General features: G+C 52.0%; 1 protein-coding gene across 3 annotated transcripts in view; it reads right to left on the reverse strand.

Annotated features, from left to right (window-relative positions):
* Positions 1-27,304, reverse strand: part of KSR2 (kinase suppressor of ras 2) — an 87,396-nt gene that overhangs the window by 53,325 nt on the left and 6,767 nt on the right. For all 3 annotated transcript variants that reach the window (XM_058036723.1, XM_058036721.1, XM_058036722.1), the window contains exons 2-4: positions 25,429-25,569; positions 24,491-24,641; positions 15,427-15,928 (exon numbers count right to left, since the gene is read on the reverse strand). In XM_058036723.1, the coding sequence (XP_057892706.1) occupies positions 15,427-15,928; positions 24,491-24,641; positions 25,429-25,569 (794 nt within the window). The remainder of the gene's footprint in view (positions 1-15,426; positions 15,929-24,490; positions 24,642-25,428; positions 25,570-27,304) is intronic.

Here is a 27,304-nt window from a genome sequence, read left to right on the forward strand (position 1 = left end):
AAATGGTCACATTTAATGTCACTACATCAAATAAAGGCCCCAAGCAAGGGTGGGCTGCAGTGGAGAGTGTGAGGGGCCCCAAGAGATTCCCAGGAACCACCACAGGGCCATGGTGTGGACAACCCAAAACACTGGGTGAAGTTCCTCACAAACGAAATTCTGCAGAGCAGGGGAAGAGTTGCCTGCTCTGTCAGTCCAATCTCCCTCCTGTCCCATTTTTCCACACTGGGACAAGGCCCAGCGTTGTTCTGCTGGCTCAGATGATCCCAAAGCTGCACCAGACTGGAAGGCTTTGGGATGCAGAGTGACTCTGGCAGCTCAGATGGGCCGGGCTGCAGGATCCTGGCACTCAGAGCTGCTCCAGCTCATCCACTCCGGCTGCCACGGAGTGAGGAGCAGAGAGAGCCCTGGGAAAGGCAGCTCAGCATGCTGGGGATCTGCAGAATCTGGGACAGAGATCCTTGGAGAGCATCCTGGCACTGCAACACCTCAAGGATTCCTGGAATGCTCCATCCACAATCCCTGCATCCCAACTGGAGCATCCAGCTCTGTGTCCCAGCACAGGAGGGACCTGGAGCTGCTGGAGAGAGCCCAGAGGAGGCACCAGAGATGCTGCAAGGGCTGGAGCCAGGCTGGGAGAGCTGGGGGTGCTCACCTGGAGAGGAGAAGGCTCCAGGGAGAGCTCAGAGCCCCTGGCAGGGCCTGAAGGGGCTCCAGGAGAGCTGGAGAGGGGCTGGGGACAAGGGATGGAGGGACAGGACACAGGGAATGGCTCCCACTGCCAGAGGGCAGGGATGGATGGGATATTGGGAATTGGGAATTGTTCCCTGGCAGGGTGGGCAGGCCCTGGAGCTGAGCATGTCCCACCACTCCCAGTGGTGCCCGGGGGCATCTGGCCCTGCCAGGCAATAGGAAATGGCCTTTAATGAAGAAAATTAAACCATCCTCTAATAAGTTAATTATTTCCTCACACAGGAAAGCTGCTGCTGTGTTTAGGGTGGCTGCAAGGACCTCTTTGGGCTCAGGATGGGGTGGATGTTCCGGGCTGGTCCAGCTGAGCAGCTCTCCTGGCTTGGAACTCCTTGGGGTCAGCCCCACAGCAGATGGTCATGGAGCCGTGGAATGGGTTGGGTGGGAAGGGACATCAGAGATCATTAAAGGACATGGACAGGGACACCTCCCACTGTCCCAGGGTGTCCCAGCCCCAGTGTCCAGCCTGGCCTTGGGCACTGCCAGGGATCCAGGGGCAGCCACAGCTGCTCTGGGCACCCTGTGCCAGGGCCTGCCCACCCTGCCAGGGAACAATTCCCAATTCCCAATATCCCATCTAATCTAGCCTGGTGGCTCCAAATCCAGTCCATCCCCTGCACTGATGCTCTTCAACCCCAACCCCACCACGGGGTTTCCACTTAAAGTCCCAGTTCTGCTCCCCTGGCCTGGCCCCAGCCCCCCTGAGCTCAACCCCGGCCCAAAGCCCTTCCTGAGAGGCAGTGATTAAGCACTAATCTCGTTTTTTTCCACCCATAAATCAGTTCCAGACCAAATATTTACTGCGAGCATCATTTCCTCGCCAAGCAGTGCTGCTGACAGCTCTCATTATTAGGAAGGATGAGTGATTTTGGACAGAGAAAGATTTTTTTTTTTCCTCTCTCTGTTTCTTCAGGAGAAGAAAAATAATAAAGAATAATAAACACCAGGATCCAAGTGGGTGACTGGGCTGGCTGCCCATCCTCCCATGGCTTTGATTCCTGTCCTGAGGGAAGGGGGGCAAGGACTGAAGCCTGGAGAGGAGCAGGAGCATCCATGGAAAACTCCTTGGCACAGGGGGTTCACAGGGACAGGGATCCTGTCCCCTGGATTGGGGACAAGCAGTGTCTGAGGGACACGGAGCAAACCCAGCCTTGTTTGGGGCTTCTTGGGCAAAAAAGGGTCAAAAATCATCCTTGAGGCAGGAATGGAGGGTGAGGCCAGTGATGGGCACCTCATAAAGGACTTGTTGCCATGAGGGATCATCCATCCATGGATCCATCCATCCATCCATGGATCCATCCATCCATCCATCCATCCATCCATCCATCCATCCATCATCCATCCATCCATCCATGGATCCATCCATCCATCATCCATCCATCCATCCATCCATCCATCCATCCATCATCCATCCAACCATCATCCATCCATCATCCATCCATCCATCCATCCATCCATCCATCCATCCATCCATCCATCCATCCATCCATCATCCATCCATCCATCCATGGATCCATCCATCCATCATCCATCCAACCATCATCCATCCATCCATCCATCCATCCATCCATCCATCCATCCATCCATCCATCATCCATCCATCCATCATCCATCCATCATCCATCCATCCATAATCCATCCTAAACTAAACTAAACTACCAACCAACCAACCAACAAAACAAAACCAAACCAAAACAAAAAACCCCAAGGTAAAACATCAGCCTAATTTCAATTTTCCATAGGGATAAGGCCCAAGACAGCCCTTTTTCAGGAAAGGGAGGCAGGATTATGGAGCAGATATTTTTTATTTTGGCTCCAAAGGGTTTTGAGGGAGCAGAGAGAACCACACCTGGTCCATCTCAAGGCTTGGAGCTCTCCAAAATCTGGGAGATGCCCACAGCACCCTCCAGGGATGGCAGGAAAATGCCACCATGGGCCAAGGTCGGTCACCTTCCCGTCCAGATTTGGAGCAGATCCCAAAATCTGGACATCCCCACAATTTTTTTTCTTCTCTCCGTGGTTGTCCCACCCTCTTCCCTGCTCCAGGAGGCTCCAAATCCGGGTATTCCTGGGATTCTACCCCTCACTGCAGGTCCCCAGCAGCACATCAGGGTCAGCCCCTGCTCCACACAGCCCTTGGCTTCCCAAACCTTTCCCAAAATCTCAACCCTTGGCACATCGTGAGCACACCCAGCATCCCCCTCTCCTTCACCTCTCACCACCCCATAACCCTCTGCAGACCCAAATTCCTCATTTTTCCTCATTTTTCCTCCTTTTTTCCGTGGAGCATCGGGGTTAATTCCTGCCTCGGGATGCTCGAGAAAATCAGTGCAGACAGAGATTCCTTCTCAGATAGGCGAATGCCAACGATCGGGGCCATAATTTCATGCAGGAATTTGTTAAATATATAATGATGGATGGAAAAAAAAAAAAAAAAGAAAACGGGGAATAAAAAAAATAATTAAAAAAAAAAAAAAAAAAAGGCGAGCGAGTTTGAAGCGTTTAATGCAAATCCCTTGAGGTGTCAATCCCACCTGAATGGCTCATCCCCGCCTGCTCGGTGGGATCAGTCAAACGCTTATCACCGGCTTGGGGAGGGGGAAAATAGAGGGTTTCAACAGGAGCTGAAAAATAGGAGCAGACAGCGGGACAAAGGGCCCGTCACCGCTGCCAGGGGAGGGCAGGGAGTGACAGAGGGATGCTGCAGGAAGGGTGGGGATGGTTGTTTGGGATTTCACAGAAAGGAGCCCGGGGAGGTTTTGCCCTGCTGGGATGTCCTGGGATGGTGTGGTGGCTGGAGGAGAAGGAGGTGCTGGGAGAAGATGGAATGTGAGGGTGGGCACAGTGGGATCTGTGTTTTACAGGGAGTAAAAATCCATCACAGGGCTGTGGTGCACCTGGAATGTGGCTGATCCCGAAAAGGATCCCAAAGAGGACACCTCAACCATTCCCCAGCCCTGGCAGTGCTCATCTCCATTCCCAAGTCTTAAAAAACCTGGAAATCGAGTCAATGTTCACTGTGATGCTGTGATACTTCTGGAGTATGGCTGATCCCAAAAAACATCCCAAAGAGGACACCCTCATCATTCCTCAGCCCCTGGCAGTGCTCATTTCCATTCCCAACTCTTAAAAAACCTGGAAATCGAGTCAATGTTCACACGGCTGTGATGCTCCTGGAGCATGGCTGATCCCAAAAAACATCCCAAAGGGAACACCCCAGCCATTCCCCAACCCCTGGCAGTGCTCATCTCCATTCCCAACTCCTAAAAAACCTATAAATCAAGTCAATGTTCACTGTGATGGTCCTGGAATAGGGCTGATCCCAAAAGCATCCCAAAGAGGACACCCCAATCAGCCCCTGGCACTGTTCATCTCCATTCCCAACTCTTAAAAAACCTGGAAATCGACTCAATGTTCACTGTGATGCTCCAGGAATATGGCTCATCCCAAAAAGCATCCCAAAGATGACACCCCAAACATTGCCCAGCCTCTGGCAGGGCTTATTTCCATTCCCAACTCTTAAAAAACCAGAAATCCAGTCAATGTTCACTGCGATGCTGTGACACTCCTGGAATATGGCTGATCCCAAAAAGGATCCCAAAGAGGACACCCCAACCAGCCCCTGGCAGCGCTCATCTCTTAAAAAACCCAGAAATTCCCAACTCTTAAAAACCCTGGAAACCGAGTCAATATTCTCAGGGCCGTGATACTTCTGGAGCATGGCTGATCCCAAAAAACATCCCAAAGGGAACACCCCAACCATTCCCCAGCTCTAGCAGGGATCATCTCCATTCCCAACTCTTAAAAAAACAGAAATCCAGTCAATGTTCACAAGGCTCTGATGTTCCTGGGATATGGTTGATCCCAAAAAACATCCCAAAGGGAACACCCCAAACTCTGGCAGGGCTCATCCCCCATTCCCAACTCTTAAAAATCCCGAAAATCCAGTAAGTAGCCACCTGCTCTGCAGGCATTTGTTGTCACTCCCATTCTTATTGCCATCTAAAAGAATTAAAACGGGTTTAATTTAAGATTGAGCCACAAGGCAGGAGCCAGAGCCAGGTGATGTTTTATTCAGCACTTTGCTCCTCGTCAGCACACACCAATTTCCACACAAGCGTTGCTCTTAAAGGAAGGGAAATAGAGTGGGAGAAAAAAAAATAAAAATAAAAATAAAAATCCTCTCCTCGGTATTTCGGCTGTAAAGGATTAAAGATCGCTGCAGCCTGGCCGGGATTCAGCCCCAAAGATTTGTGGCTTTTGGAGTGCTTTAATTGCACAATATGCCCGATTAAATCAGAGGAAGGAGCAGGTGAAGTGCTGCCCCTGTGCCTTCTCCACCAGCAGCACCCACTGGAATGGGAAAAAAGGGAATAAAACACTCAGAATCAAGCACTCAGATTCACTCTGGCATTGTTTGGAATGGCAAAAAAAGAAAAAAAAAAAGGAAGAAAACATTCAGATTAACTCTGGAATTCTTTGGAATGGCAAAAAGAAAAAAGGAAGAAAACACTCAGATTCAAACCACTCATATTTGCTCTGACATACTTTGGAATGGTAAAAAAGGGAGAAAACACTCAGATTCACTCTGGCATCCTTTGGAATGGGAAAAGGGGGAAGAAAATCCTCAGATTCTGGCATTCTTTGGAATGGCAAAAAAAAGGGAAGAAAAGCCTTAGATTCACTCTGGCATTTTTGGAAAGGCAAAAGAAAGGAAGAAAACACTCAGAATCACTCTGGAATTCTTTGAAATGGTAAAAAAGGGGGGAAGAAAACACTTAGATTCACTCTGACATTCTTTGGAATGGCAAAAAGGGAAGAAAAACCTCAGATTTACTCTGGCATTCTTTGGAATGGTAAAAAAAAAATAAAAATAAAAATAAAAAATGGAAGAAAAGCCTCAGATTCACTCTGGCATTGTTTCAGGCAGGAATGATTTGGTGGGAAGGGAGCTTGAAGGTGATTTTATCCCAACCTTGCCATGGGCAGGGACACCTCCCTCTGTCCCAGGGAGCCAGGGGCAGCCACAGCTTCAGTCTGTGCCCACAGGGAACAATTCCTAATTCCCAATTTCCCATCCAACCCTGCAGTGGGAAGCCATTCCCTGCGTCCTGTCCCTCCTTGCCTTTACCCCCCTCCAGAATTTCTGCCACTTTTCCCTTCCTGTTCCCATACTGGCACGCAGATGGCAAATCCCGACCTTTTTCTCAAATAAACCATTAAAAACCCCACCCTGGCTGAGGAGTCTGAGCATTCCCAAACGGCCTTGGGGATTTGGGATCACAACCAAAATTTGGGATCACAACAGCTGGAGGTGTCTCAGCACCAGGTCACATTTGGCACCAGGACAAACACACAGCTCCATGCCCAGTGCCACCCCACGTCCCAAATCCCCCTGGTGCACTCAGGGTGGCACCAGCTTCTGAAGGATTTTCAGCATTCAAGGCTTTTGAACCTGCCTGAAAAGCTGAAATTCCTTCATTCTCCACCCAAACCTGAACAGGCTCCACACTCCTGAACAAGCTGGGCTTGAGGTAAAGAAATAAACACAGAATATCCTGCAGATGTTCCATTTATCCTCCTCATTCCCATAAAGAGGCAACAATCCCTCCCTCCCTCCCCTTGGCCAGAGGAAAAGCAGCTCCTTCATATCAAAGCCTCAGCACTTAAATATTTATCCAAGTGCCTGTCCCCACTTCCCTGGGTGCCTGAATTTCCAGGCTCGACTCTGACTGATCTATTATTCCTTTTTCCAAGCACAAGGTGGAACTTTTTTATTACAGCTGCAAATTATGAAGCTGGGAGATTCTTTGAAGGGAGTTTGAGCCAAACAGGTTTTATCCCCCCCTCCTCCTCCTCCTCCTCAGGGCTGCAGGAGCAGCACTGGGAGCAGACAGGGGCAGGAAGGAGCTGGCAGAGGTAATTGCCAGGATCCTGGAGCTGGAGCTGTTTCTCATTAAGCCCTTTCTGTTTTCTTGGTTGCCACCGTTACGTTGCTTTGAGGGCGCTGGGGGTGAGCTGGGGCCAGCCAGGGCTGCTGGGGATGAGTTTCCTTCAGATGGAGAAACTTCCACAGGGATTCAGCCCCTCAATGGGGCACCCTGACGGGGTTTCAACATCCCCAGACAACACAACCTCAGCCAGGTGGGGCAGATCCGCCCCAAACCTGGAATGGTTTGGGATGGAAGGGACCTTAAATCCCATCCCATTCCACCCCTGCCATGGCAGGGACACCTTCCACTGTCCCAGGCTGCTCCAATCCCTGTCCAGCCTGGCCTGGAAAACTCCCAGGGATCCAGGGGCAGCCACAGCTGCTCTGGGAGTTCCATCCCAGCCCCTCATCACTCTCCCAGGGAACAATTCCCAATTCCCAATATCCCATCCATCCCTGCCCTCTGGCACTGGGAGCCATTCCCTGTGTCCTGTCCCTCCATCCCTTGTCCCCAGTCCCTCCCCAGCTCTCCTGGAGCCCCTTCAGGCCCTGCAAGGGGCTCTGAGCTCTCCCTGGAGCCTTCTCCTCTCCAGGTGAGCACCCCCAGCTCTCCCAGCAGAGGGATGGGTGGCCTGAAGACCACAGAGATTGCCACAGCACCACCCAGTGCCACCCCTGCCATGGGCAGGGACGCCTCCCACTGTCCCAGGCTGCTCCAACCTGGCCTTGGACATACCATGGATCCAGGGGCAGCCACAGTTCCAGAGCAGAGGAGCTCCAGCCCTTGGAGCACCTCTATGGCCTCTCTGGGCTCCCTGCTTTTGGTTCTCATCCCATTATTGCCAAGGAATCCCCTGGAACTCTTGGGCCACCACTGAAGGTCAGGAGAAGCTCCCACCAACATCCTGAACCACAAAGAAGGGAACAGGGGAGCTGCTCCCTGACTGGACACAGAGCTGGGCAGGGCTCAGGCAGTGCCAAGCCCACCAGTGGTCATTCCCATCCTGGCCAGCACTGCCCACAGCCCTTGCCCTCCCCATGCCCTCCCTCCCAGCCAGGAACGCGGTGCCACCTCTGCCAGGACGCTCATCCTGATCTAAATTCATCCTCACGCCCGTCTGGCTTCGAAAGGAGCCTCAACTCCTCATTAAAGGACACGGTGAGAAGTTTCTCCTCTGAGCACGGCTCTGGATAGAATAGCAGGGCCGTAATTAACATTAATGACACTCCTAAGGAGCGCCGCAGCCCGGAGCAGCGGGATCGTTCCAGCGCGGAGCCAGGTTGGAGCGGGGGCCACTCATCACTGTCACCTCACGGTGTGCAAAGCATCCTTTGGGGAAAGCTGGACACATTCCAGGGGCTGTGCTCAGCTCCACAGCCCGGCAGCAGCAGCGAGATTAATCAGGGGGATGATTTGGAAGCACAGGGAGAGATGCTGCTCGTTTTGCTCTCCAAATTCCTGCACTGCCCCTCGCTGGAGTTCCAGGCTGGGCTCTGGTCTCGGGATAAATAACAGCATGGAGATCATGTGTCGCAGGCATCTTTCTGTGAAAAATCTTTTCTTTAGGATTTTTTCCTCCTGAGAAGCTAAGAGGCCTCAGGAACAAAATGTAAACATTGATTATCTGCTGCTGTGGAATGCAACAGGTGCATCTGTGATTGGGCTCATGTGGTTGTCTCTAACTAATGGCCAATCACAGTCAGCTGGCTTAGACTCTCTGTCCAAGCCACAAACCTTTGTTATCATTCTTTTCTATTCTTAGCCAGCCTTCTGATGAGATCCTTTTCTTCTATTCTTTTAGTATAGTTTTGATGTAATATCTATCATAAAATAATAAATCAGCCTTCTGAAACATGGAGTCAGATCCTCGTCTCTTCTCTCATCCAAGAGCCCCTGGGAACACCGTCACAATCATGGAATACTTGGAAATCATGGAGTCCCCAGGTGCCACATCCACACAGGTTTTAAAACTCACTGAGAGTGGGGATCCAGCCCTGCCCTGGGCAGCTGTGCCAGTGCCTGACCACCCTTTCCATGTAGGAATTATCCCAAAATCCCCCCTGCCCCTGCCCTGGCCCAGCCTGAGGCCGTTCCCTCTGCTCCTGTCCCTGTTCCCTGGAGCACAGCCCGACCCCCTGGCTGTCCCCTCCTGTCAGGAGCTGTGCAGAGCCACAAGGGCCCCCTGAGCCTCCTTTGCTCCAGGCTGAGCCCCTGCCCAGCTCCCTCAGCCTCTCCTGGGGCTCCAGCCCCTTCCCAGCTCCGTTCCCTGCCCTGCACACGCTCCAGCCCCTCCAGGTCACGAAGGAACCAAAAGTGCCCCCAGGATCTGAGGTGTCTCACAGGGGACGGGCCCTGCCCTGCTCCTGCTGCCCCTCAGGGCTGGCACAGCCCAGGTGCTAGTGCCCACCTTGGGAAGAGGCTCCATATGGATCATTTCCACACGTTGGGCACGTCCTGCTGCATCCACCTGCTCTGCAAACATCCATCTCCCGCTCGTGCCCAGTGCCAGGAGCCCACCTGCCTTTCCAAAGCTGGGCAATGTCACAGGAGCTGCCTGGATGCTCTCCTGAATCCTGCCCATGCGGAACATCCAACCATCGATCCACCAGGTGGATGGGAATTGCTACAAGGGGAAACGTCATTATTATCAAGGTTGAGGAGCAGCAGAATTAATGATCCATCAGGGCCTGTTTAGGAACAGCTTAAATGATTAAATCTGAGGCACAGTCCAAGCAGGGGCTGCTCGGTGGGCTGGGGATGGTGGAGAAGACCTCTGCTCCCAGGTTTTTGGATCTCTGGGATTCAGTTTTTCACCTTTGGGCCCGCTGCTCCCAGGTTTTTGTGGGTTTGGGATTCAGTTTTCACCTCTGGGCTGTCTGGTCCCAGGTGTTTGGAGGTCTGAAAGGACAGGCCTGAAAGACACGGGATGGGTCTAAGGAGGGCTTAGAGGAGGAAGGACGGGTCTAAGAAGGGGTCCATAGATGAAGGATGGGTCCAAGGATGAGTCAAAGGACAAAGAGTCGGACAGAGAAGGAAGGATTGATTGATCAAAGGTCTAAGGAGAGGTCCAGGAATGAAGGACAGGCCCAAGGACAGGCCTAAAGATGAAGGAGGGGTCCAAATAGAGGGGAAAGGATCTGCCTAAGGATGGGCCAAAGGGCATAGGATGGGTCTAACATGGAGTCCCACGATAAAAGGTGTGTTCAAGAATTGGTCTAAAGATGAAGGATGGGTTTAAGGACAAAGGAAAAGTCTAAGTATAGGCCAAAGGATGAAGGATGGGTCTAGTGAGGGATCCCAGGATGAGTCCAAGGACAGGTCTAAAGAAGAAGGATGGGTCTAAGGATGGGCCCAAGGATGATGGATATGTCTAAGTACAAAGAAAATCTCTAAGCACAGGTCAAAGGATGAAGGATGGGCCAAAGGACAAAGGCCAGGTCTAATGAGAGGTCCAGAGATGAAGGATGTGTTCAAGGGCAGGTCTAAAGATGAAAGACGGGTCTAAAGATGGGTCCAAGGATGATGGGTGAGTCTAGGTAGAGGTCAACGGGTATAGGATAAAGGATAAAGGATAAACAATAAACGATAAAGGAGAAAGGATGGGCCAAAGGACAAAGAACAGGCCAAAGGCCAGGTCTAAAGAGGGGTCTAAGGACGAAAGATGGGTTCAAGGGCAGGTCTAAAGATGAAGGACGGGTCTAAAGATGGGTCCAAGGATGATGGGTGGGCCTAGGTAGAGGTCAGCAGATAAAGGATGGGCCAAAGGCCAGGTCTAAAGAGGGGTCCTAAGATGAAGGATGGGTTCAAGGGGAGGCCTAAAGATGAAGGATGGGTCTAAAGATGGGTCCAAGGATAATGGGTGGGTCTAGATAGAGGTCCAAGGATAAAGGATGGGCCAAAGGATGGGTCTAAGGCTAAAGTCCACCCACTCCTTCCAAGGGTTAACAGAAGGATAAAAGACAAAAGATAAAGGATAAATAATGGGCCAAAGGATGGGCCAAAGGTCGGGTCTAAAAAGGGATCTAAGGATGAAGGATGGGTTCAAGGGGAGGCCTAAAGATGAAAGATAAGGTCTAAGGATGGGTCCAAGGATGATGGGTGGGTCTAGGTAGAGGACAAAAGACAAAAGATTGGCCGAAGGATGGGTCTAAGGGTAAAATCCACCACTCCTTCCAAGGGTTAACAAGCCCTTAACGAGCTGGACTTCAGTTCCCCAGCTAATGGATTTTTGAGACCTCCCATTCCGAGTTTGTTTCTTCCCTGGCTCCTGGCTGATGGATAATCATTAACTACCCATGAGAGACTCCAATGGCCCGTGGAATTCATGAGGTATTAAATGGGCATTATTTTATCAGCCGCTCTCAATGTTTTGTTTGGGTTTGAGGACCGTTCCTGAGATGTTTATGGGCTGTGGATTTATGGAAGTCAGGGGATCTTTTCAGGAGTAATGTTCCGTACCTCGGAGTTACGGTCGGCAGCTGGAGACTCCATGCGGGAAAATTGGAGGCTGGGAGCTCCAAAAAAGAAAAAAAATCAGGCTTAACCCCTGCCTCAGAAGGTCTTGGCACACAGAAATGATGGATTAAGCACCGGGAATAAGATCCAAAACACAACATTCAAAGGAGTTTATGAGCTGTCACCGGGAATCAAGCAGAACAAGGTGGCCTTGCTCGGGAGGGGACCCGGTCGCTGCTGCTGCTGTCACAAATAAACGGTGCTGGTTTATTTTCTGTCTGTGCCAAGGTGGAGAAATCAGGGGGGAGCAGCCTCAGAGAGCCCCGAGGGCTCCACTCCATCAATCCCAACACACAGATCATGGGGAGAGAGATTTCTCCTCCTGCCAAGTCACCCCTGAGCCCCTTTCACCCCATCCTGAGCTGGGGAGGAGATAAAGGGACTTTGGATGAGTGGCAGGACACAGGGAATGGCTCCCAGTGCCAGAGGGCAGGGATGGATGGCATATTGGGAATTGGGAATTGTTCCCTGGCAGGGTGGGCAGGCCCTGGCACAGGGTGCCCAGAGCAGCTGTGGCTGCCCCTGGATCCCTGGCAGTGCCCAAGGCCAGGCTGGACATTGGGGCTGGGACACCCTGGGACAGTGGAAGGTGTCCCTGCCATGGCTGGGGTGGCACTGGATGGTCCTTAATGTCCCTTCCAACCCAACCCATTCCATAAATCAGCCTGAGGGACCAACCTCCCTCCTGGGAGGGTCTCAGAAGGGTCCTTGCAGAGACCAGGCAGGATGGGGTTAAATCTCCACCCCAAATCACTCCAGGAGATCCCACCCAGCACTTGGGATCCTCAAACTCTCGGCTCTCCATGTCCAGCCCCTCCTTCCATGCTGGAACAGGACATAGAGAACAAAAAACCCCAATCCACAGCAACCCAAGGGCCCAAGGACACAACTAAAACCGAGAGGGGTTGATCAGGGCAGGTTCCAAATCCTCCTCCAGGGATGAGCTCCCTCCGGCAGGAAGCACAGAGGACTCGGACTTCAGGGACACTGTTAAAGTGTGGCATTAAAAAAACCTTATCCTCAAATTCCACGGCCATAAAATAACAATTAGCTGAGAAGAGCCAGAAAATATTTCAGTTTTAATCCACTTTTTCTCTGTGCCAGGCATTTTCCACCTCATCCAGGCTAATAAACAACTTCCACTCCAGCAGGGCTGTGTTGGAAAAAAAAGAGGGAAAAAAGAAGAAGCTGCCTCTTTAATGCACTAATTACAATCCCGAAGCACTAATGGGATTAGCAGGCAGGATTTAGTGGTTGTCTCCTGCAAAATCATTAAGTGCCATTAGAGAAAATGAAGTTCCCTGCTTCTCCAAGGGGTTTGCAGGAATCCGGATCCAAGCCGGCGCAGCAGCCCCTGGGGCACAACGGGGCCCTGTCAATATTGGCTCTTCCCTTGATTAATTCCCTAATCAGGAGCTGAGATTGCCCAGCACCACTGGGAAGGGAGCACTGGAGACCCTGGGAGAACTGGTTGCACTCAGGGAAAGGAATCATGGAATGGTTTGGGTGGGAAGGGAACTTAAAGCCCATCCAGTGCCACCCCTGCCATGGCAGGGACACCTCCCACTGTCCCAGGCTGCTCCAAGCCCTGTCCAACCTGTCCTGGGACATTCCAGGGATGCAGAGGCAGCCACAGCTTCTCTGGGCACCCTGTGCCAGGCAGGTGGAGAGGGATGAAGGCAGAGGGGACATCACTGTGTGTTTGTGTCACCCCGTGTGACATTTCCATCTCCACGCCCTTCCCTGTTCCTTCCCTTTGCAGGGAATTCCAGGCACTCCCTCCCCACCCTGGGGAATCAGTGGCCAGAAGATCCCATGGTGTCCAGCTCCACACCAGGGTGACCACGAGTGCTGGAAGGTGACACGAGATTTAACTCCTTCCAGCCCAAACCTTGATTCCTGTAATCCCAGCCCGACTCCATCCAGCTTTCCCAGCGCTCCCTTCCCGGTGCTGCCTGGCAAATTCAGCTCAGGATCATCAGGGACCGACCCAAGGATCAAACAGGGCAAGCTCTGCTCTCAGTGTGACGCTCTCCAGATGAGGGCAGAGCAGGATTGGGGCTGGAATGCCGAGAAAAGCAGGAAGAGGGAGAGGAAGGAACATGGGGATGCTCCTGGGGACCCAACAAAGCTAACACTTCTCCAGTGCCTGAGCACGAGGGTGGCCTTCCAGGAGGCGTTTCCAGCTGAAATGGCCTGGCTTTGGTTCCAAAAGCTAAAGCCTTTGGAGAACAAAAATTCCCAGCTCAGGGGAAAAGGAGGGTGGATGATCACCCTCACCCCGCGCAATGACAGCTGCCACAGCTCAGGGGACAAGTGACACCGCCATGCTGAGGCCACCAGACACATCTGCCACCCCCAAACCTTCCCTGGCTCCCTCTGCCCAATGAGGGGAGCTCAAGGTCAGGCACTGGGAGCCCCTCAGTGTGGATTTAAAGTGGATTTAACCCTTCCCGTGCCCCAGCCGGAGCTGCCCAAACACCACGGACTGGCCAGAGGGGCTGTGCTGTGTCAGGGCATCCCTACTCCCTCACAACCTTCAGAAGACCATTCCCAGGGTTCTTCTAATCCTCAAGAACCCCGAATTTTGGGATGAAAAGAGCAGTTTCCCCTGGGATCCCGCCTTGGACCAGCTCCATCCCTCAACACCCTCAGGGAGAGGCGGTGATGTCCCAAAGTGGCCACGGGTCCCCTCTGCCACCCCGTGCCACGGCAAGAGAAAGGTTTTCCGAGCAGAGCCACCGAAAAGAGTGGAAAGGGATGGGGAGGGACTGTAGGGATGCCAGGGAATCCTTTCCCTGCCCAGCAGCAGCCTCTGCCGGCAGCGGGGCCGCAGAGCAGGAGCTGCGGGATGCGGCAGAGCCTGCATGGAAAAGATCCCGAGGGGTCTCCAGCACACAAACTCCTCTCCATGAGGATTTATAAATCCATATTTCCACTTTCCAGCTGGAAGGTGATTATTCCCATCTCTCTCCGGAGCGCACTCATTCCCCCATGCAGTTCTCACGGCCATTCCCGTGCAGCAGCTGGAAAATCCATCCCTCCCATCCCACATTCCAGCATTGCCAGCAGCAATCCCGGAGCCCCTAGGTGCTCCCCATCCACCCCAAAATGAGATCCTGAGAGAGCAGAACCCCATCCCACAACTTCCCTGTTCCTCATCCACCCCAAAATGAGATCCAGGGGGAGCAGAACCGGCACCATCCCACAGCATCCCCCTGCAAGAAGCTGCAAAAAGGAATTTCCACATGAAACCTCCAAACGAGACACATTATTTAGGGGTATATGTACTTTTCCCAAGGCACTGGGATGAGGTTTACTCTTCCCAACACCCTCCAGCACTCGGGGCACCACTTACTTGGGAGCGTGCGTCCCATCCACCACAAAATGAGATCCTGGGGGCGCAAAACCCCATCCCACATCTTCTCTGCTCCCCATCCACCCCAAAATGAGATCCAGGGGGAGCAGAACAGATACCATCCCACAACTTCCCTCTTCCTCATCCACCCCAAAATGAGATCCTGGGAGAGCAGAACCCCATCCCACAGCTTCTCTGCTCCCCATCCATCCCAAAATGAGATACTGGGGGAGCAAAACCGGCACCATCCCGCAGCATCCTCGCTGCAAAAATGAATTTCTACACGAAACCTCCAAACAAGACACATTATTTAGGGATAAAAGTCCTTTTTCCAAGGCGCTGGGATGAGGCTTATCCCCCCCAGCACCCGGGGCACCACTTGCTTGGGGGTGTGCGCCTCATCCACCACAAAATGAAATCCTGGGGGCACAGAACCCCATCCCACAACATCCCCACTCCCCATCCCCCCCAAAATGAGATCCTGGGGGAGCAGAACCCCATCCCACAACATCCCTGCTCCCCATCCATCTCAAAATAAGATCCTGGGGGAGCAGAGCTGACACCATCCCACAACATCCTCACTCCCCATCCACCCCAGAATGAGATCCAGGGGGAGCAGAACCCCATCCCACATCTTCTCTGCTCCCCATCCACTCCAAAATGAGATTCTGGGGGAGCAGAACCCCATCCCACAGCTTCTCTGCTCCCCATCCATCCCAAAATGAGATACTGGGGGAGCAAAACCGGCACCATCCCAAAGCATCCTCGCTGCAAAAAGGAATTTCCACACAAAACCTCCAAACAAGACGCATCGTTTAGGGATAAAAGTCCTTTTCCCAGGGCGCTGGGATGAGGTGGGTCACCACTTACTTGGGTGTGTGCGCCTCATCCACGCGGTGCCCCAGCTGGAACTCGTGCGATTTGCTGCGGTGCAGCGCCGTGAAGCCCGGGATGAGGTGGATCAGTTTGCGCGACGAGGGCGGCGGCGTGCCGGGGGGCTTCAGTTTGTTCCTGTGGCGCACGGGGGGCGTCCCCGGCGGGGTCATGGTGGTGACGATGTTGGGGGTGCGCGGCGGCGTGTGCGCGGCGTGGCGCTGCCGTGGGGACGGCGGCAGCGAGCGGTGCCCGGACTCGAGCGGCGGGCACAGCCCCGGGTGGCCCTCCACGGTCAGGCGGTCCACGTGCGTGTACATGGGGCCGTGGGACGAGGCGGCGTGGCAGTGGTGCTGCCCGCACTTGGGGGGCATCTTGGGGCTCGGGTGCGTCCTGCCCCAGGGTCCTGGATCCGCGCTGGGGCAGCCCGGGCTGTTCTCCTTGCCCGGCTCCGTGCTCGGCCACTGGATGGTCCAGTCCTGCTTGGAGAGGCTCCCGCCTGGAGAGGGCACAGAGACACGGCCGTGAGGCGGGGAATGGAGTGGGGATGTGTGGCAGACAGCTTTTCATGGAAAACCCTTTCCTTGGGATTTTTCCTGCTGAGAAGCTGAGAGGCCTCAGGAGCAAAATGTAAGCAATGGTTATCTGCTGCTGTGGAATGCAACAGGTGCATCTGTGACTAGCCCATGTTAATTGTTTCTAATTATTGGCAAATCACAGCCCAGCTGTGTCTGAGCCACAGAGCATCCAAGCCACAAACCTTTGTTATGATTCCTTCTTTTTCTATTCTTAGCCAGCCTTCTGATGAAATCCTTTTCTTCTATTCTTTTAGTATAGTTTTAATATAATATATATCATAAAATAATAAATCAAGCCTTCTGAAACATGGAGTCAGATCCTCGTCTCTGCCCTCATCCTCAGACCCCTGTGAACAACGTCACAGGGATTCTCTGATCAGCACTGCAGGGGTTAAAGGTTCCATCCCTGGGGGTGTTTATGGGGTGGATGGGGCTGGGAGCAGCCTGGCTGAGTGGAAGGTGTCCCATGGAATGGGGTGATCCTAAAGGTTCCTTCCAACCCAACTGTTCCATGATTGTTTCGATGCTGGCGCTGCATCCCAGCAAGAAGCTTCTCTGTGTTACAGAATCTTGGAATGGTTTGGCTGGGAAGGGACCTTGAGGATCATCTCATCCCACCCCAGCCATGGCAGGGACACCTCCCACTGTCCCAGGCTGCTCCCAGCCCCAGTGTCCAGCCTGGCCTTGGGCACTGCCAGGGATCCAGGGGCAGCCACAGCTGCTCTGGGCACCCTGTGCCAGGGCCTGCCCACCCTGCCAGGGAACAATTCCCAATTCCCAATATCCCATCCAGCCCTGCCCTCTGGCACTGGGAGCCATTCCCTGTGTCCTGTCCCTCCATCCCTTGTCCCCAGTCCCTCTCCAGCTCTCCTGGAGCCCCTTCAGGCCCTGCCAGGGGCTCTGAGCTCTCCCTGGAGCCTTCTCCTCTCCAGGTGAGCACCCCCAGCTCTCCCAGCCTGGCTCCAGCCCTTGGGGCATCTCCTCCTCTGGTCTCACTCCAGCAGCTCCACATTCTCCTGATGGAGACAGAGGCTTGGGAAATGAAAGGTTTGGGTTGAAAAAAAGCTTTGAGTCAAGGGATGGAGGATGGCGCAGGAGGAGTTGGCTGGAATCATTTTCTTGGAGCACAACATCAAAGTAACTGATAAAAAAGACCAAAATAATTGTAAAATATCAAAAAATTCCCAGGAAAAAATTCCCAGATAATTGTAAAATATTTTTAAATAACAAGTTTTTAAAAATAAACAACTCCTAAATAATTGTGAAATATTAAAACATGCACCAACAGAAGAATAAAAATTAAAATAATATTAAAAACCTTAAAAATTAAAATGAATTCATTAGAATGGATAAAAAATTAAAGTAAACAAAATAGCATTAATTAAATTTTGAGGAATTAAAATACATTAATCAGAATATAATTAAAACAATAATTAAAAGGTTTGAAATTAAAATTAACTGAAAATAAAAATACACCAAAATAAATAAAAATCATAATTAAAAACTCCAAAAATTAAAACTAATTAATTAGAATGAATAAGAAGTACAAGAAATTAAAAGTAAGCAGTAAAAATGTTGCAAATTAAATAGAAAAGATAAGAAATGAAAAGAAATGAAAAGAAATGAAAAGAAATGAAAAGAAATGAAAAGAAATAAAAAGAAATAAAAAGAAATAAAAACTATCAATGCTTAAAAATAAAATAACTCATTAGAACGATGAATAAATAAAAATAAATGAAACTAAAAATAAGAACAATAAAAATATTTGCAAAAAAAAGTGAAAAATATCAGCTATGCAAATCACCGCGCGCCTATGCAAATCCTGCTCTTCCCATTGGCCGCTGCCCTCGCCTTGATTTGCATAACACCGAGCCTGCCTGGAGCTAATTAGCGGCGTTAATGAAGATGAGTGAGGATGTCCTTGCGCCCCTCGTATCCCAGCGATGCTCCCGGGAATAAAAACCGCCCCCGGTGTGGGTTAAAAATTAACGGGAAAAGCCGGGATAACGCAAATCCAGAGGGGAAGGCGGCAGGTAGCGAGATGGGATCAGCTTAAACCGGGAAAATGCGCTTAACAGGGGAAAAAACAACAAAAACATCCCAAAGCTCCTCGGGCTCCAAAGCCTGTTAGGGGCTGGAGGACTCCGCTCCCTCCCGGCGCTCCCCGATGCTGCTGCTCTGATTCCCGGCTGGAAAAGCACGGGGAGAGCTGGAGGGAAGGAAAGTCACCTCTGTCCCGTTTGTCCCCAGATTGGTAGCCTGAGTGCTCCTCAAAACTTCGTTGTTTTGTTCGGATTCCAAATATTATATATTATATTATTTTAAATTTATATATATATGTATACATATATATATACATATATATATACATATATATTATTTATTTATTTATTATTATATATTATAATATACAGTATTGAATATATTATAAATATATAATTCATTGTTTATATTATTTATATACATCTTATATATATTTTATATACTTATAATTTCTTTATACATTATTTAAGAATATATATAATTATATATATTATACATATTATATAATGTGTATAATATAGTAATATGTATAATATATATGATTATATATAATAACATGTATTACGTATAGTAATATATAATATATTATAATATGTATAATATATATAGTTATTTATATTCTTAAATAATATAATTTATATATTATTTAAGTATATAATTATATATATTATACATGTGATTATATGTTATATGTTATATATTAAATATATTATATATATTATATTATATACATTATATATATTATATATAATATACATTTGTTCATATATGTATATGAACAAATGTATAATACATCATATAATTTATGGTATATTATATTGTATTATATAATATTAGATAATAGATATTGTATATAATAGATAATATAATAATTTTTATTATATAATTATATATTATGTAATAATATAATATAATCATATTTATTTAATAAAAATTATATTCTTTTTGGATATCAGCCAAAGCCACTCCCCAGTCCCAGGAGCCACTTCTCCTGTCCCTGTGGATGCTCCCTTGGGGTGAATTTGGCTTCATTAACCCCCCCGGATCCCTCACTCTACCCCATTTCATCAGGGGAACTTTTCCCAAACCTCTCCGTTAAAAACTGTCAGGAAAACAAACTCCTGGGAAGAGGAGGCAGCGCTGGGATGCAGCTCATGGATCCAGAGATGGAAAAATTCCACCTGTCCCAAACCACAAAGAGCAAGGTTTGCTTTGTTTTCCTAAAATTTAAAGGCTGGCAATAATTCCCACAGGAGCTGCCGAGGCAGCCCAGCTGCTCCTGGGGATGCTCCCAGCGCTCCTTCCCTTCCCAAAAGCTGCTCCAGCCTGGACATTTTGGGATGCCCATGGTGTTTTGGAAACCAGCACTCACATGTCAGGATAGCAGCCTCTGGAATGGACTTGAATCCCCAGCTTGGGGATATCAGGGAGGTCAACCCTTCCCTCCTGTCCACCACACCAGCACAGCTCCCAAATTCCCTCCAATCCGGGATTTTCCTGCTTTTTCCTCACTGCTCCCGACCCTGCCTGACCCCACGCTGTCCCCAAGCCACCCTCAGCCCTCCCAGGGCTCATCAAGATTCCATCCCAGCTCATTTTTCCCGGGAGGGCACTTAAAAACCTGCACACATCCCCCAGTAGTCACAGCCCATCGACTCCTGCAGCCACAGCTCCAGGAGGATTTAACATTCAATTAATCCCACTCCGAGATCCAACCCCAAAACAAAACCCCACTGCCAAGGATCCCAGGAAAACCCAATCTTTGTCAACCCCACAAAGCAAGGGGGTGAGTGTGGATTTGTCACACTGATTTAGGGGATGCTCCGGGGTGTCACTGCGATATTTTATAAAAAAATCCCTTCGCTAGGATTTCTTCTCCTGAGAAGCTTCAGCTCCTCCCTGTTTTCCAGCTTTTCCCTGTTCTCCCTGCTGCTTTGGAATGTGGTTTGGAGAATGGTTTACCCAGCATGTGAATAGTTTTTAATTAATGGCCAATCACCATCAGCTGTGTCAGACTCTGAGTCTGTCACGGGTTTTTATTATTGATTCTTGTCCAGCCTTCGGGTGTCTCTTTTCTTTAGCATAGTTTTAGGATATAATGTCTTTTAATATAATATAATAAAATAATAAATGAACCTTCTGAGAACCTGGAATCAAATTCTCATGTCTCACTTCATCTCTCACAACACCACAACACTGGGATTTTCCCTGCTGCCCCCAGGGTGCTCTGCTTGGGAAGTTCCTCCTTTTCCAAGCCCATCCATGAATCCATCTCCATGAAACAGCCTCCAGCTCCCTGCCCAGGCCAGGGCAGCCTGGGAAATTAGAGGCTTCTAATTAACGACTCAATAAATAAAGATGGATGGGAAAGGTTAATCCTGAGCCTCATTCCTGCTTTATGAATACAAATCTTGGCGTCGCAGAATCGGCCGCTGCAGCTCCTGCCGAGGAATTCCAGCTTTTAAGGAGGATGCAACTTGTTCATCAATTACATTTTTGGGATGAGGACAATGTATTGATTCACAAGGAGATAAAATGCAGCTAAAATACAGATTAAAAGGTGTTTCTGAGGCTGTTGGTGCATGGGGGGGCTGTCATGTCCCAATAGATCTAAAATCCCAACACTGCATCCAAAGAGAATATTGCTGCCATCCTGGGATGCTTTTCTATCCCCATCCTAAAAATTCCCAGAGAGCTCCTCAGGGCTGGTCAACCTCACTGTCAGAGAGCCATGGAGCCAGCCAGCAGCTCCAAATCCCTGGAATCCAGCGGATGGATGGATGGATGGATGGATGGATGGATGGATGGATGGATGGATGGATGGATGGATGGATAAAAGCAGCACAGCACCCCCTTAGTGCACCCCAAAGTGACAACCCCATCACTGCTCAGTCCCCAACAGCCCAGGGGGATATTCTCAAGTTCCCAGCAGTGCTGCTCTGCCCATCCCAACCCCACATCCCAGCAAAACAGGCGTAGGGAATCTGGAGCTGGGTGGGATGATTGGCTCCCACTGCCCACCCAAGGTATCCAGGGAGCATCCTGCCCTTCCCTGGCCAGAATTCCCACTGTTCCCAACTCCCTGCTGGCAGGAGAGGGGCAGGGACTCTGCTCCTGCTCTCCCAGGGGATGAAAAGAGGAGGAATTCCTGGGATGGAGCTGTTTGCTTGGCAGAGGCTGGGAACAGGGAGCCCATCTGGTATCGCAGGTGGAGCTTCCCACACCCAAATCCTCCAGAAATTCAGGGAGATTTGGTCTCTTCCACTGCCTGGGAGCTCCTGCACCCCTCAGGTCACCTCCGTGTCCCCAGGGCTGTGTCATCCATGGGACAATGCATCTCCAGGAGGGCACGGACCCACAGCAGCTGGAATTTCCAAGGATCCTGATCCAGCTGTGGCAGAGCAGGAATGGCCACAGCAGCATCCCAAGATGGAGCAGCCAGAGCAGAGGGTGATGGATGGAGTTAAATGGGAAACACAAACACTCCCTGCCTGGCTGGCTCTGTCCTGCTGGGACCCAATGGAGCACCAGGAGTGCTGGCAGCCCCATCAGCTGCCCCATTAGGGAGCAAATGGAGCAGCAGCCTCCCACAGATCTCCGGTGCTTCCATCTCCTTCCAGCCAGAAAACTCCAGAGGAACCAGAGAAACTTCCTGCAGCTGCCCAGCCAAAGGCCAAGGTGGATTTTCCAAAGCAGGGAGTTCCCTGGGCCGAGAGGGCAGAGGAGAGAGTGGGATTTGCTTGGAGCAGCTTTAAAAGTCAGAGGTGTTTGAACAAAGAGCAGCTGAGAGCCCTGCCGGGGCTCCCAGGGAGGCACCACTGCCCTTGCTCAAATAGCAGGGAGAGCTCATGGAAATGCCAGGGGAAGGGAGGCAGGAGTTGGGTTTGGGCAGCTAGAGAGGGGGGATGTCACAGACACCTTTTCATTAAAAATCCTTTCCTTAGGATTTTTCCTCCTGAGAAGCTGGGAGGCCTCAGGAACAAAATGTAAACAATGGTTATCTGCTGCTGTGGAATGCAACAGGTGCATCTGGGATTGGTCTATGTGGTTGTTTCTAATTAATGGCCAATCACAGTCAGCTGGCTCGGAAAGAGAGACGAGCCACAAACTTTTTTATCATTCTTTTCCTTTCTATTCTTAGCCAGCCTTCTGATGAAACTTTTTCTTCCATTATTTTAGTATAGTTTTAACGTAATATATATCATAAAATAATAAATCAAGCCTTCTGTTACATAGAGTCAGATCCTCATCTCTTCCCTCAACATAAGACCCCTGTGAACACTGTCACACCCCAGTGCCCCTGTCCCCAGCACGGGGTGGCACTGCCGCTCTGTGCCATGAGGGAGAGGATCCAGAACCCGTGAATGTGGCCAAAGTCTCTCCAGGCTGGAGCTGGGATCCCTCTCTGGGACATTCCATGCTCTGGGGACACTGCTGGGCCTCCAAAGCTGCCCCTCCTTGAAACTGTGTCCCCTGCTGTCCCCAAGGGCTGCTCCACACCTGCAAAGCCCAGCAGGGCTCATTCCCAACCTCCCAAACGCTGAGGTGGAGCACTGTAGGAGGGGACAGCAGCCAGGCAGAGGGGTCTGGGGTCCCCAAATCATGGGGTTCTGGGGTCCCCTAATCACAGGGGTGTGCTGCTGCCCCAGAGCCACCCCTGTGCTGGCAGTGACCTTCCCAAGCTGGCACCACAGCACCGGTTCTGTGCTGCCATCCAGGGATGGGCTGTGCCAGAGGGGCTGGGCCATGTCCAGGGCAGGGAACGGAGCTGGGAAGGGGCTGGAGCCCCAGGAGAGGCTGAGGGAGCTGGGCAGGGGCTCAGCCTGGAGCAGAGGAGGCTCAGGGGGCCCTTGTGGCTCTGCACAGCTCCTGACAGGAGGGGACAGCCGGGGGGGTCGGGCTGTGCTCCAGGGAACAGCGACAGGAGCAGAGGGAACGGCAGGGCAGGCTCAGGGGGGATTTTGGGACAATTCCTACATAGGAAGGATGGTCAGGCACTGGCACAGGTGCCCAGGGCAGTGGTGGAGTCCCCATCCCTGCAGGGATTGAACAGCCGTGTAGATGTGGCACTTGGGGACATGGGGCAGTGCTGGCCTTGGCAGTGCTGGGGAATGGCTGGACTCGCTCCTAAAGGATCTTTCCCAACCCAATCGGTTCTGTTGGGACCCACCAAGGCTCGGCTGGGACCCGGTGCCAGCACAGCCGGACCTGCCCGGTCCCTGCGGCATCCCCGGGCCGCGCTCTGCCCCCGGTACCGGCGCAGCTGCAGCCGGAGCGGCCCCGGCAGCGACTGAAGAGCGGAGCTGTGCTGCCACCGCCCGGGGAGAGCAGGGCAGCCCGAACCGCACAGCGATGGAAACCGCACACAGACACCGGGAACGGCACAGCACCGGGAATGGCACAGCACCGGGAACCGCACACAGACACCGGGAATGGCACAGCACCGGGAACCGCACAGCACCGGGAACGGCACAGCACCGGGAACGGCACAGCACCGGGAACCGCACACAGACACCGGGAATGGCACAGCACCGGGAACCGCACAGCACCGGGAGCGGCGCATCCAGCGCCGGGAAGGGCGGGCAGGGCTGGGCATTCCCTGGGAAGGGGTCTGGGAATGGGGGCTCCGCTCTGACCCAGCTGGAGGCGATGCTGGATCTGCCCTGAGGCTCCTGACAGAGCTCCTGCAAGCACGGGGGGTCGGGGGACGCTGTAAATCATGGAATGGGTTGGATTTGGAGGGGCCCTCATCCAGTGCCACCCCTGCCATGGCAGGGACACCTTCCACTGTCCCAGGCTGCTCCCAGCCCCAGTGTCCAGCCTGGCCTTGGGCACTGCCAGGGATCCAGGGTGGGCACCCTGTGCCAGGGCCTGCCCACCCTGCCAGGGAACAATTCCCAATTCCCAATATCCCATCCATCCCTGCCCTCTGGCACTGGGAGCCATTCCCTGTGTCCTGTCCCTCCATCCCTTGTCCCCAGTCCCTCTCCAGCTCTCCTGGAGCCCCTTCAGGCCCTGCCAGGGGCTCTGAGCTCTCCCTGGAGCCTTCTCCTCTCCAGGTGAGCACCCCCAGCTCTCCCAGCCTGGCTCCAGCCCTTGCAGCATCTCTGGTGCCTCCTCTGGACTCACTCCAGCAGCTCCAGGTCCTTCTCATTTTGGGGACCCCATACCCAGGGGCAGCTCTGCAGGTGGGGCAGAGGGGCAGAATCTCCCCCTCCTTTCCTGGGCAGGGGGGTTTTGGGGTCCCAGCTCTCACCCACCAGCACCCCCAAACCCTTTTCCCAGCACAGCTCCCAGATGTTCCCTGCAGGAAATGATTCCCAGCCAGCCCCAGGGATGCAGCAGCTCTGCCAACACTAAAACCACACTCCCAGTGCCCCCAGAGCAGGATGGACGGTGGCACCCAGGCCGGGCAGGCTGAGGGCACAGGGGGCACTCACCGGACTTGTGGACGCTGCGCAGGCAGGACAGGGACGCGTTCAGCCTGGCACACTCCTCGCTGTTGGCCCCAAACTTCTCCACGGTGGCACAGACCTGGTCATCGGTCATGTCCAGCAGATCCTCCAGGCTGAGCTGCCCCGGGGCGATCTCCTGAGGGAGGAATGGGGCAGGAATGAGGGAGGAGGAGGAGAAAACCCCGCTGGAGCACCCTCTGCACCTCGGGGAACACCAGGGACAACCCATGGATCCAAACCCCTCCATTTCCCACCTGAATCTGCAGGAAAACCTGGAGGAACTGAGGTTTTTCTACAGTTTTAGATCCAGTTTTTAAATCCAGGCCCAGCTCAGCCTCTGGGGGCACCAGAAAACCCCATCCCTGAGTGGGAACGTGCAGCACCTGAGCTTCGCTCCAGAATTCCCTTTTCCCTGGAGTGGAATTGCCTTTGGGTGCCACCCCCTTGCTGCACCTGCAGGAGCCCAGGATGTGACAGGAGGACACTGATGGGGACATGGGGGATGTCCCCAGTGCAGAGGGGTCCGTGTGACAACCACTGGGGACAGCAATGGGGTGTCCTTGCTGCTGGGTGGGGTCAAAAATCCACAGGGGAAAAAGGGAAGGAAAGGGAAAATGGGAGTGGAAAATGAAAGGGAAAATGGGAAGGGGAAATAGGAAAGGGGAAGGGAAAAGGGAGAAGGGGAAAGGAAAAGGGGGAAAGGAAAAGAAAGGAAAAAGAAGAGGGAAGGGGAAGGGAAAGGGAAAGGAAAAAGGAAAGGAAAAAGGAAAAAGGAAAAAGGAAAAAGGAAAAAGGAAAAAGGAAAAAGGAAAAAGGAAAAAGGAAAGGAAAGGAAAGGAAAGGAAAGGAAAGGAAAGGAAAGGAAAGGAAAGGAAAGGAAAGGAAAGGAAAGGCTCCCTCCCTTTTCCCTTGCCAGCCCTTACCTCCATCACCTCCTTGCGGATGTCGACGATGCGGAACCAGTGCAGGAGCTGGGGGAACCCCTCCAGTTTGGCATTGCGCTCCTGCAGGGCCACCTTCCTCTTGCAGGACAGCTGCCGGCTGAAATACTTCACCAGTTTGCTCTGGAAAAGAAGGGGAAACCCTCATGGGATCCCCCACCGGCAGCTGGGGCTCTGTTCTCGCTCTGCCCCATCCCAAAAGGCTCAAAATTCTGCCCCAAAACACTCCTGCTGCCAAGAGCATCGAGGTTTGGTGTCCAAGAGGGAATTTCCCTCCCAAAAAAATCCCTTTATCAGCTCCTTCGCCTCAAATTCAGCACTGGGGTCTCATTCAGGGGGTGGGCAGCCCTTGGCACCCCCTGTGGGTGTGAGGGGGACAGGGGGACAAACGCTGCCCAGCCACCCACAGGACACTTTTCCCATTCCTATTCCCAACCTCAGGGCCAAGAGACCCTTAAAGGACACAGTCCCCTCTCTTACGCTCAGATTTGATGCCAAGAACCCCCCAAACATCCCTCAAAAGCCACATTCCCCTCTTTCCCCCCCCTACAAAAACCCTACGAGGGGAGCAGCCACAGCATCACACCCCAAGGCTGCAATGTGGCATTTTCTCCTCATTCCCCCCTCACCAAACCAAATCTTCCTCTCTGCTCCTTTGCAGCCCCATCCCTGCTCGGATCATCCCCCAAATCCCCCAAATCCTTCCACCCCGAGGCCGAAGCCGTTCCCAGCCACAGCCCAGCTCCCAAAATGAAGCTGCCCTCCTTTTTTTTTTTGGGAATTCAGAGCAGGCCTGGGAAGCTGCAGGGATTTCCTGCTCCTGCTTTTCCAGCTGGGTGATTCCTCGGTGCCTGCAGCACTAGATGGTGCTGTGCCCCTGCTCCTGCACACCCCAAAATCAGCCGGGTGAAATTGGGGCTGATTTGGGATACAGGGGTGAGGAGAGAACCCCCTGGTGGGATTTGGGAGTTTTCCCATCTTTCCTGGAAATTAAATTTTCCCAATTTTCCCCACTCTTTCCCCATTCCCAGCTCACCTCCGCACGTTGGTGGTGGGGGCTGCCCCGTCCCCAGCCCCATTCCCACCCCAGGACCCTGATTTTGGCACTGGGGATGCTCAGAAATAAATCACCTTTACTCCCTTTGGGATCCCACCCGGAGAGGCAGAACGGAGAACAGGCCGGGGGCAGGATGGGGATGTTTTAGGGATTTCTTTTCCTGGTGTTTTGTGTCCATGCAAGGACATTTCTTGGGAGACAGGAGAGGCCTGGGGCTGCTTCAGCTCCAAAAGCCTGGAGTGTGTTTGGGATGTGAGATGCAGGATGATCCTTAAACCTTTGATTGTCTGTTTTGGGAATGTTTTTCCTTAAAAATCAACCCTGAAAGTGGGGCAGGGCTCTGCAGAACTCTGGGTTCCCTGCAGCCCCCCCCCAGGTCCGGCTTTGCCTCATTTTTGGGGGTTGATTTTCAGGGATTAATCAGAGGTTGCCATCACCCCCAAAATCACCCCCAGGTGGGTGAGGGCCCTGCCAGGAGCTCAGGACAGGGTTGTCACCTCCTGGCAGCTTCTCCCCATCCTCAGCCTGGCTACCAGGGATTAATTCCTGAAAATTAACTCCCAAAAATGAGGCAAACCCAGACCTGGGAGGCTGCAGGGAACCCAGAGCTCTGCTCCACTTCCAGGGCTGATTTTTAAGGAAAAACATTCCCAAAACAGACAAGCAAAGGTGTAAGGATCAGCCTGGATCTCACACCCCAGACACGCTCCTGAAGCAGCCCCAGGCACTTTGAACACACGCAGAGGCCTCTCCTGTCTCCCAAAAAATGTCCTTGCATGGACACAAAACACCAGGAAAAGA

Source organism: Melospiza georgiana, chromosome 18 (genome assembly GCF_028018845.1).
Source record: "Melospiza georgiana isolate bMelGeo1 chromosome 18, bMelGeo1.pri, whole genome shotgun sequence".
In the NCBI taxonomy this organism is placed as follows: domain Eukaryota; kingdom Metazoa; phylum Chordata; class Aves; order Passeriformes; family Passerellidae; genus Melospiza; species Melospiza georgiana.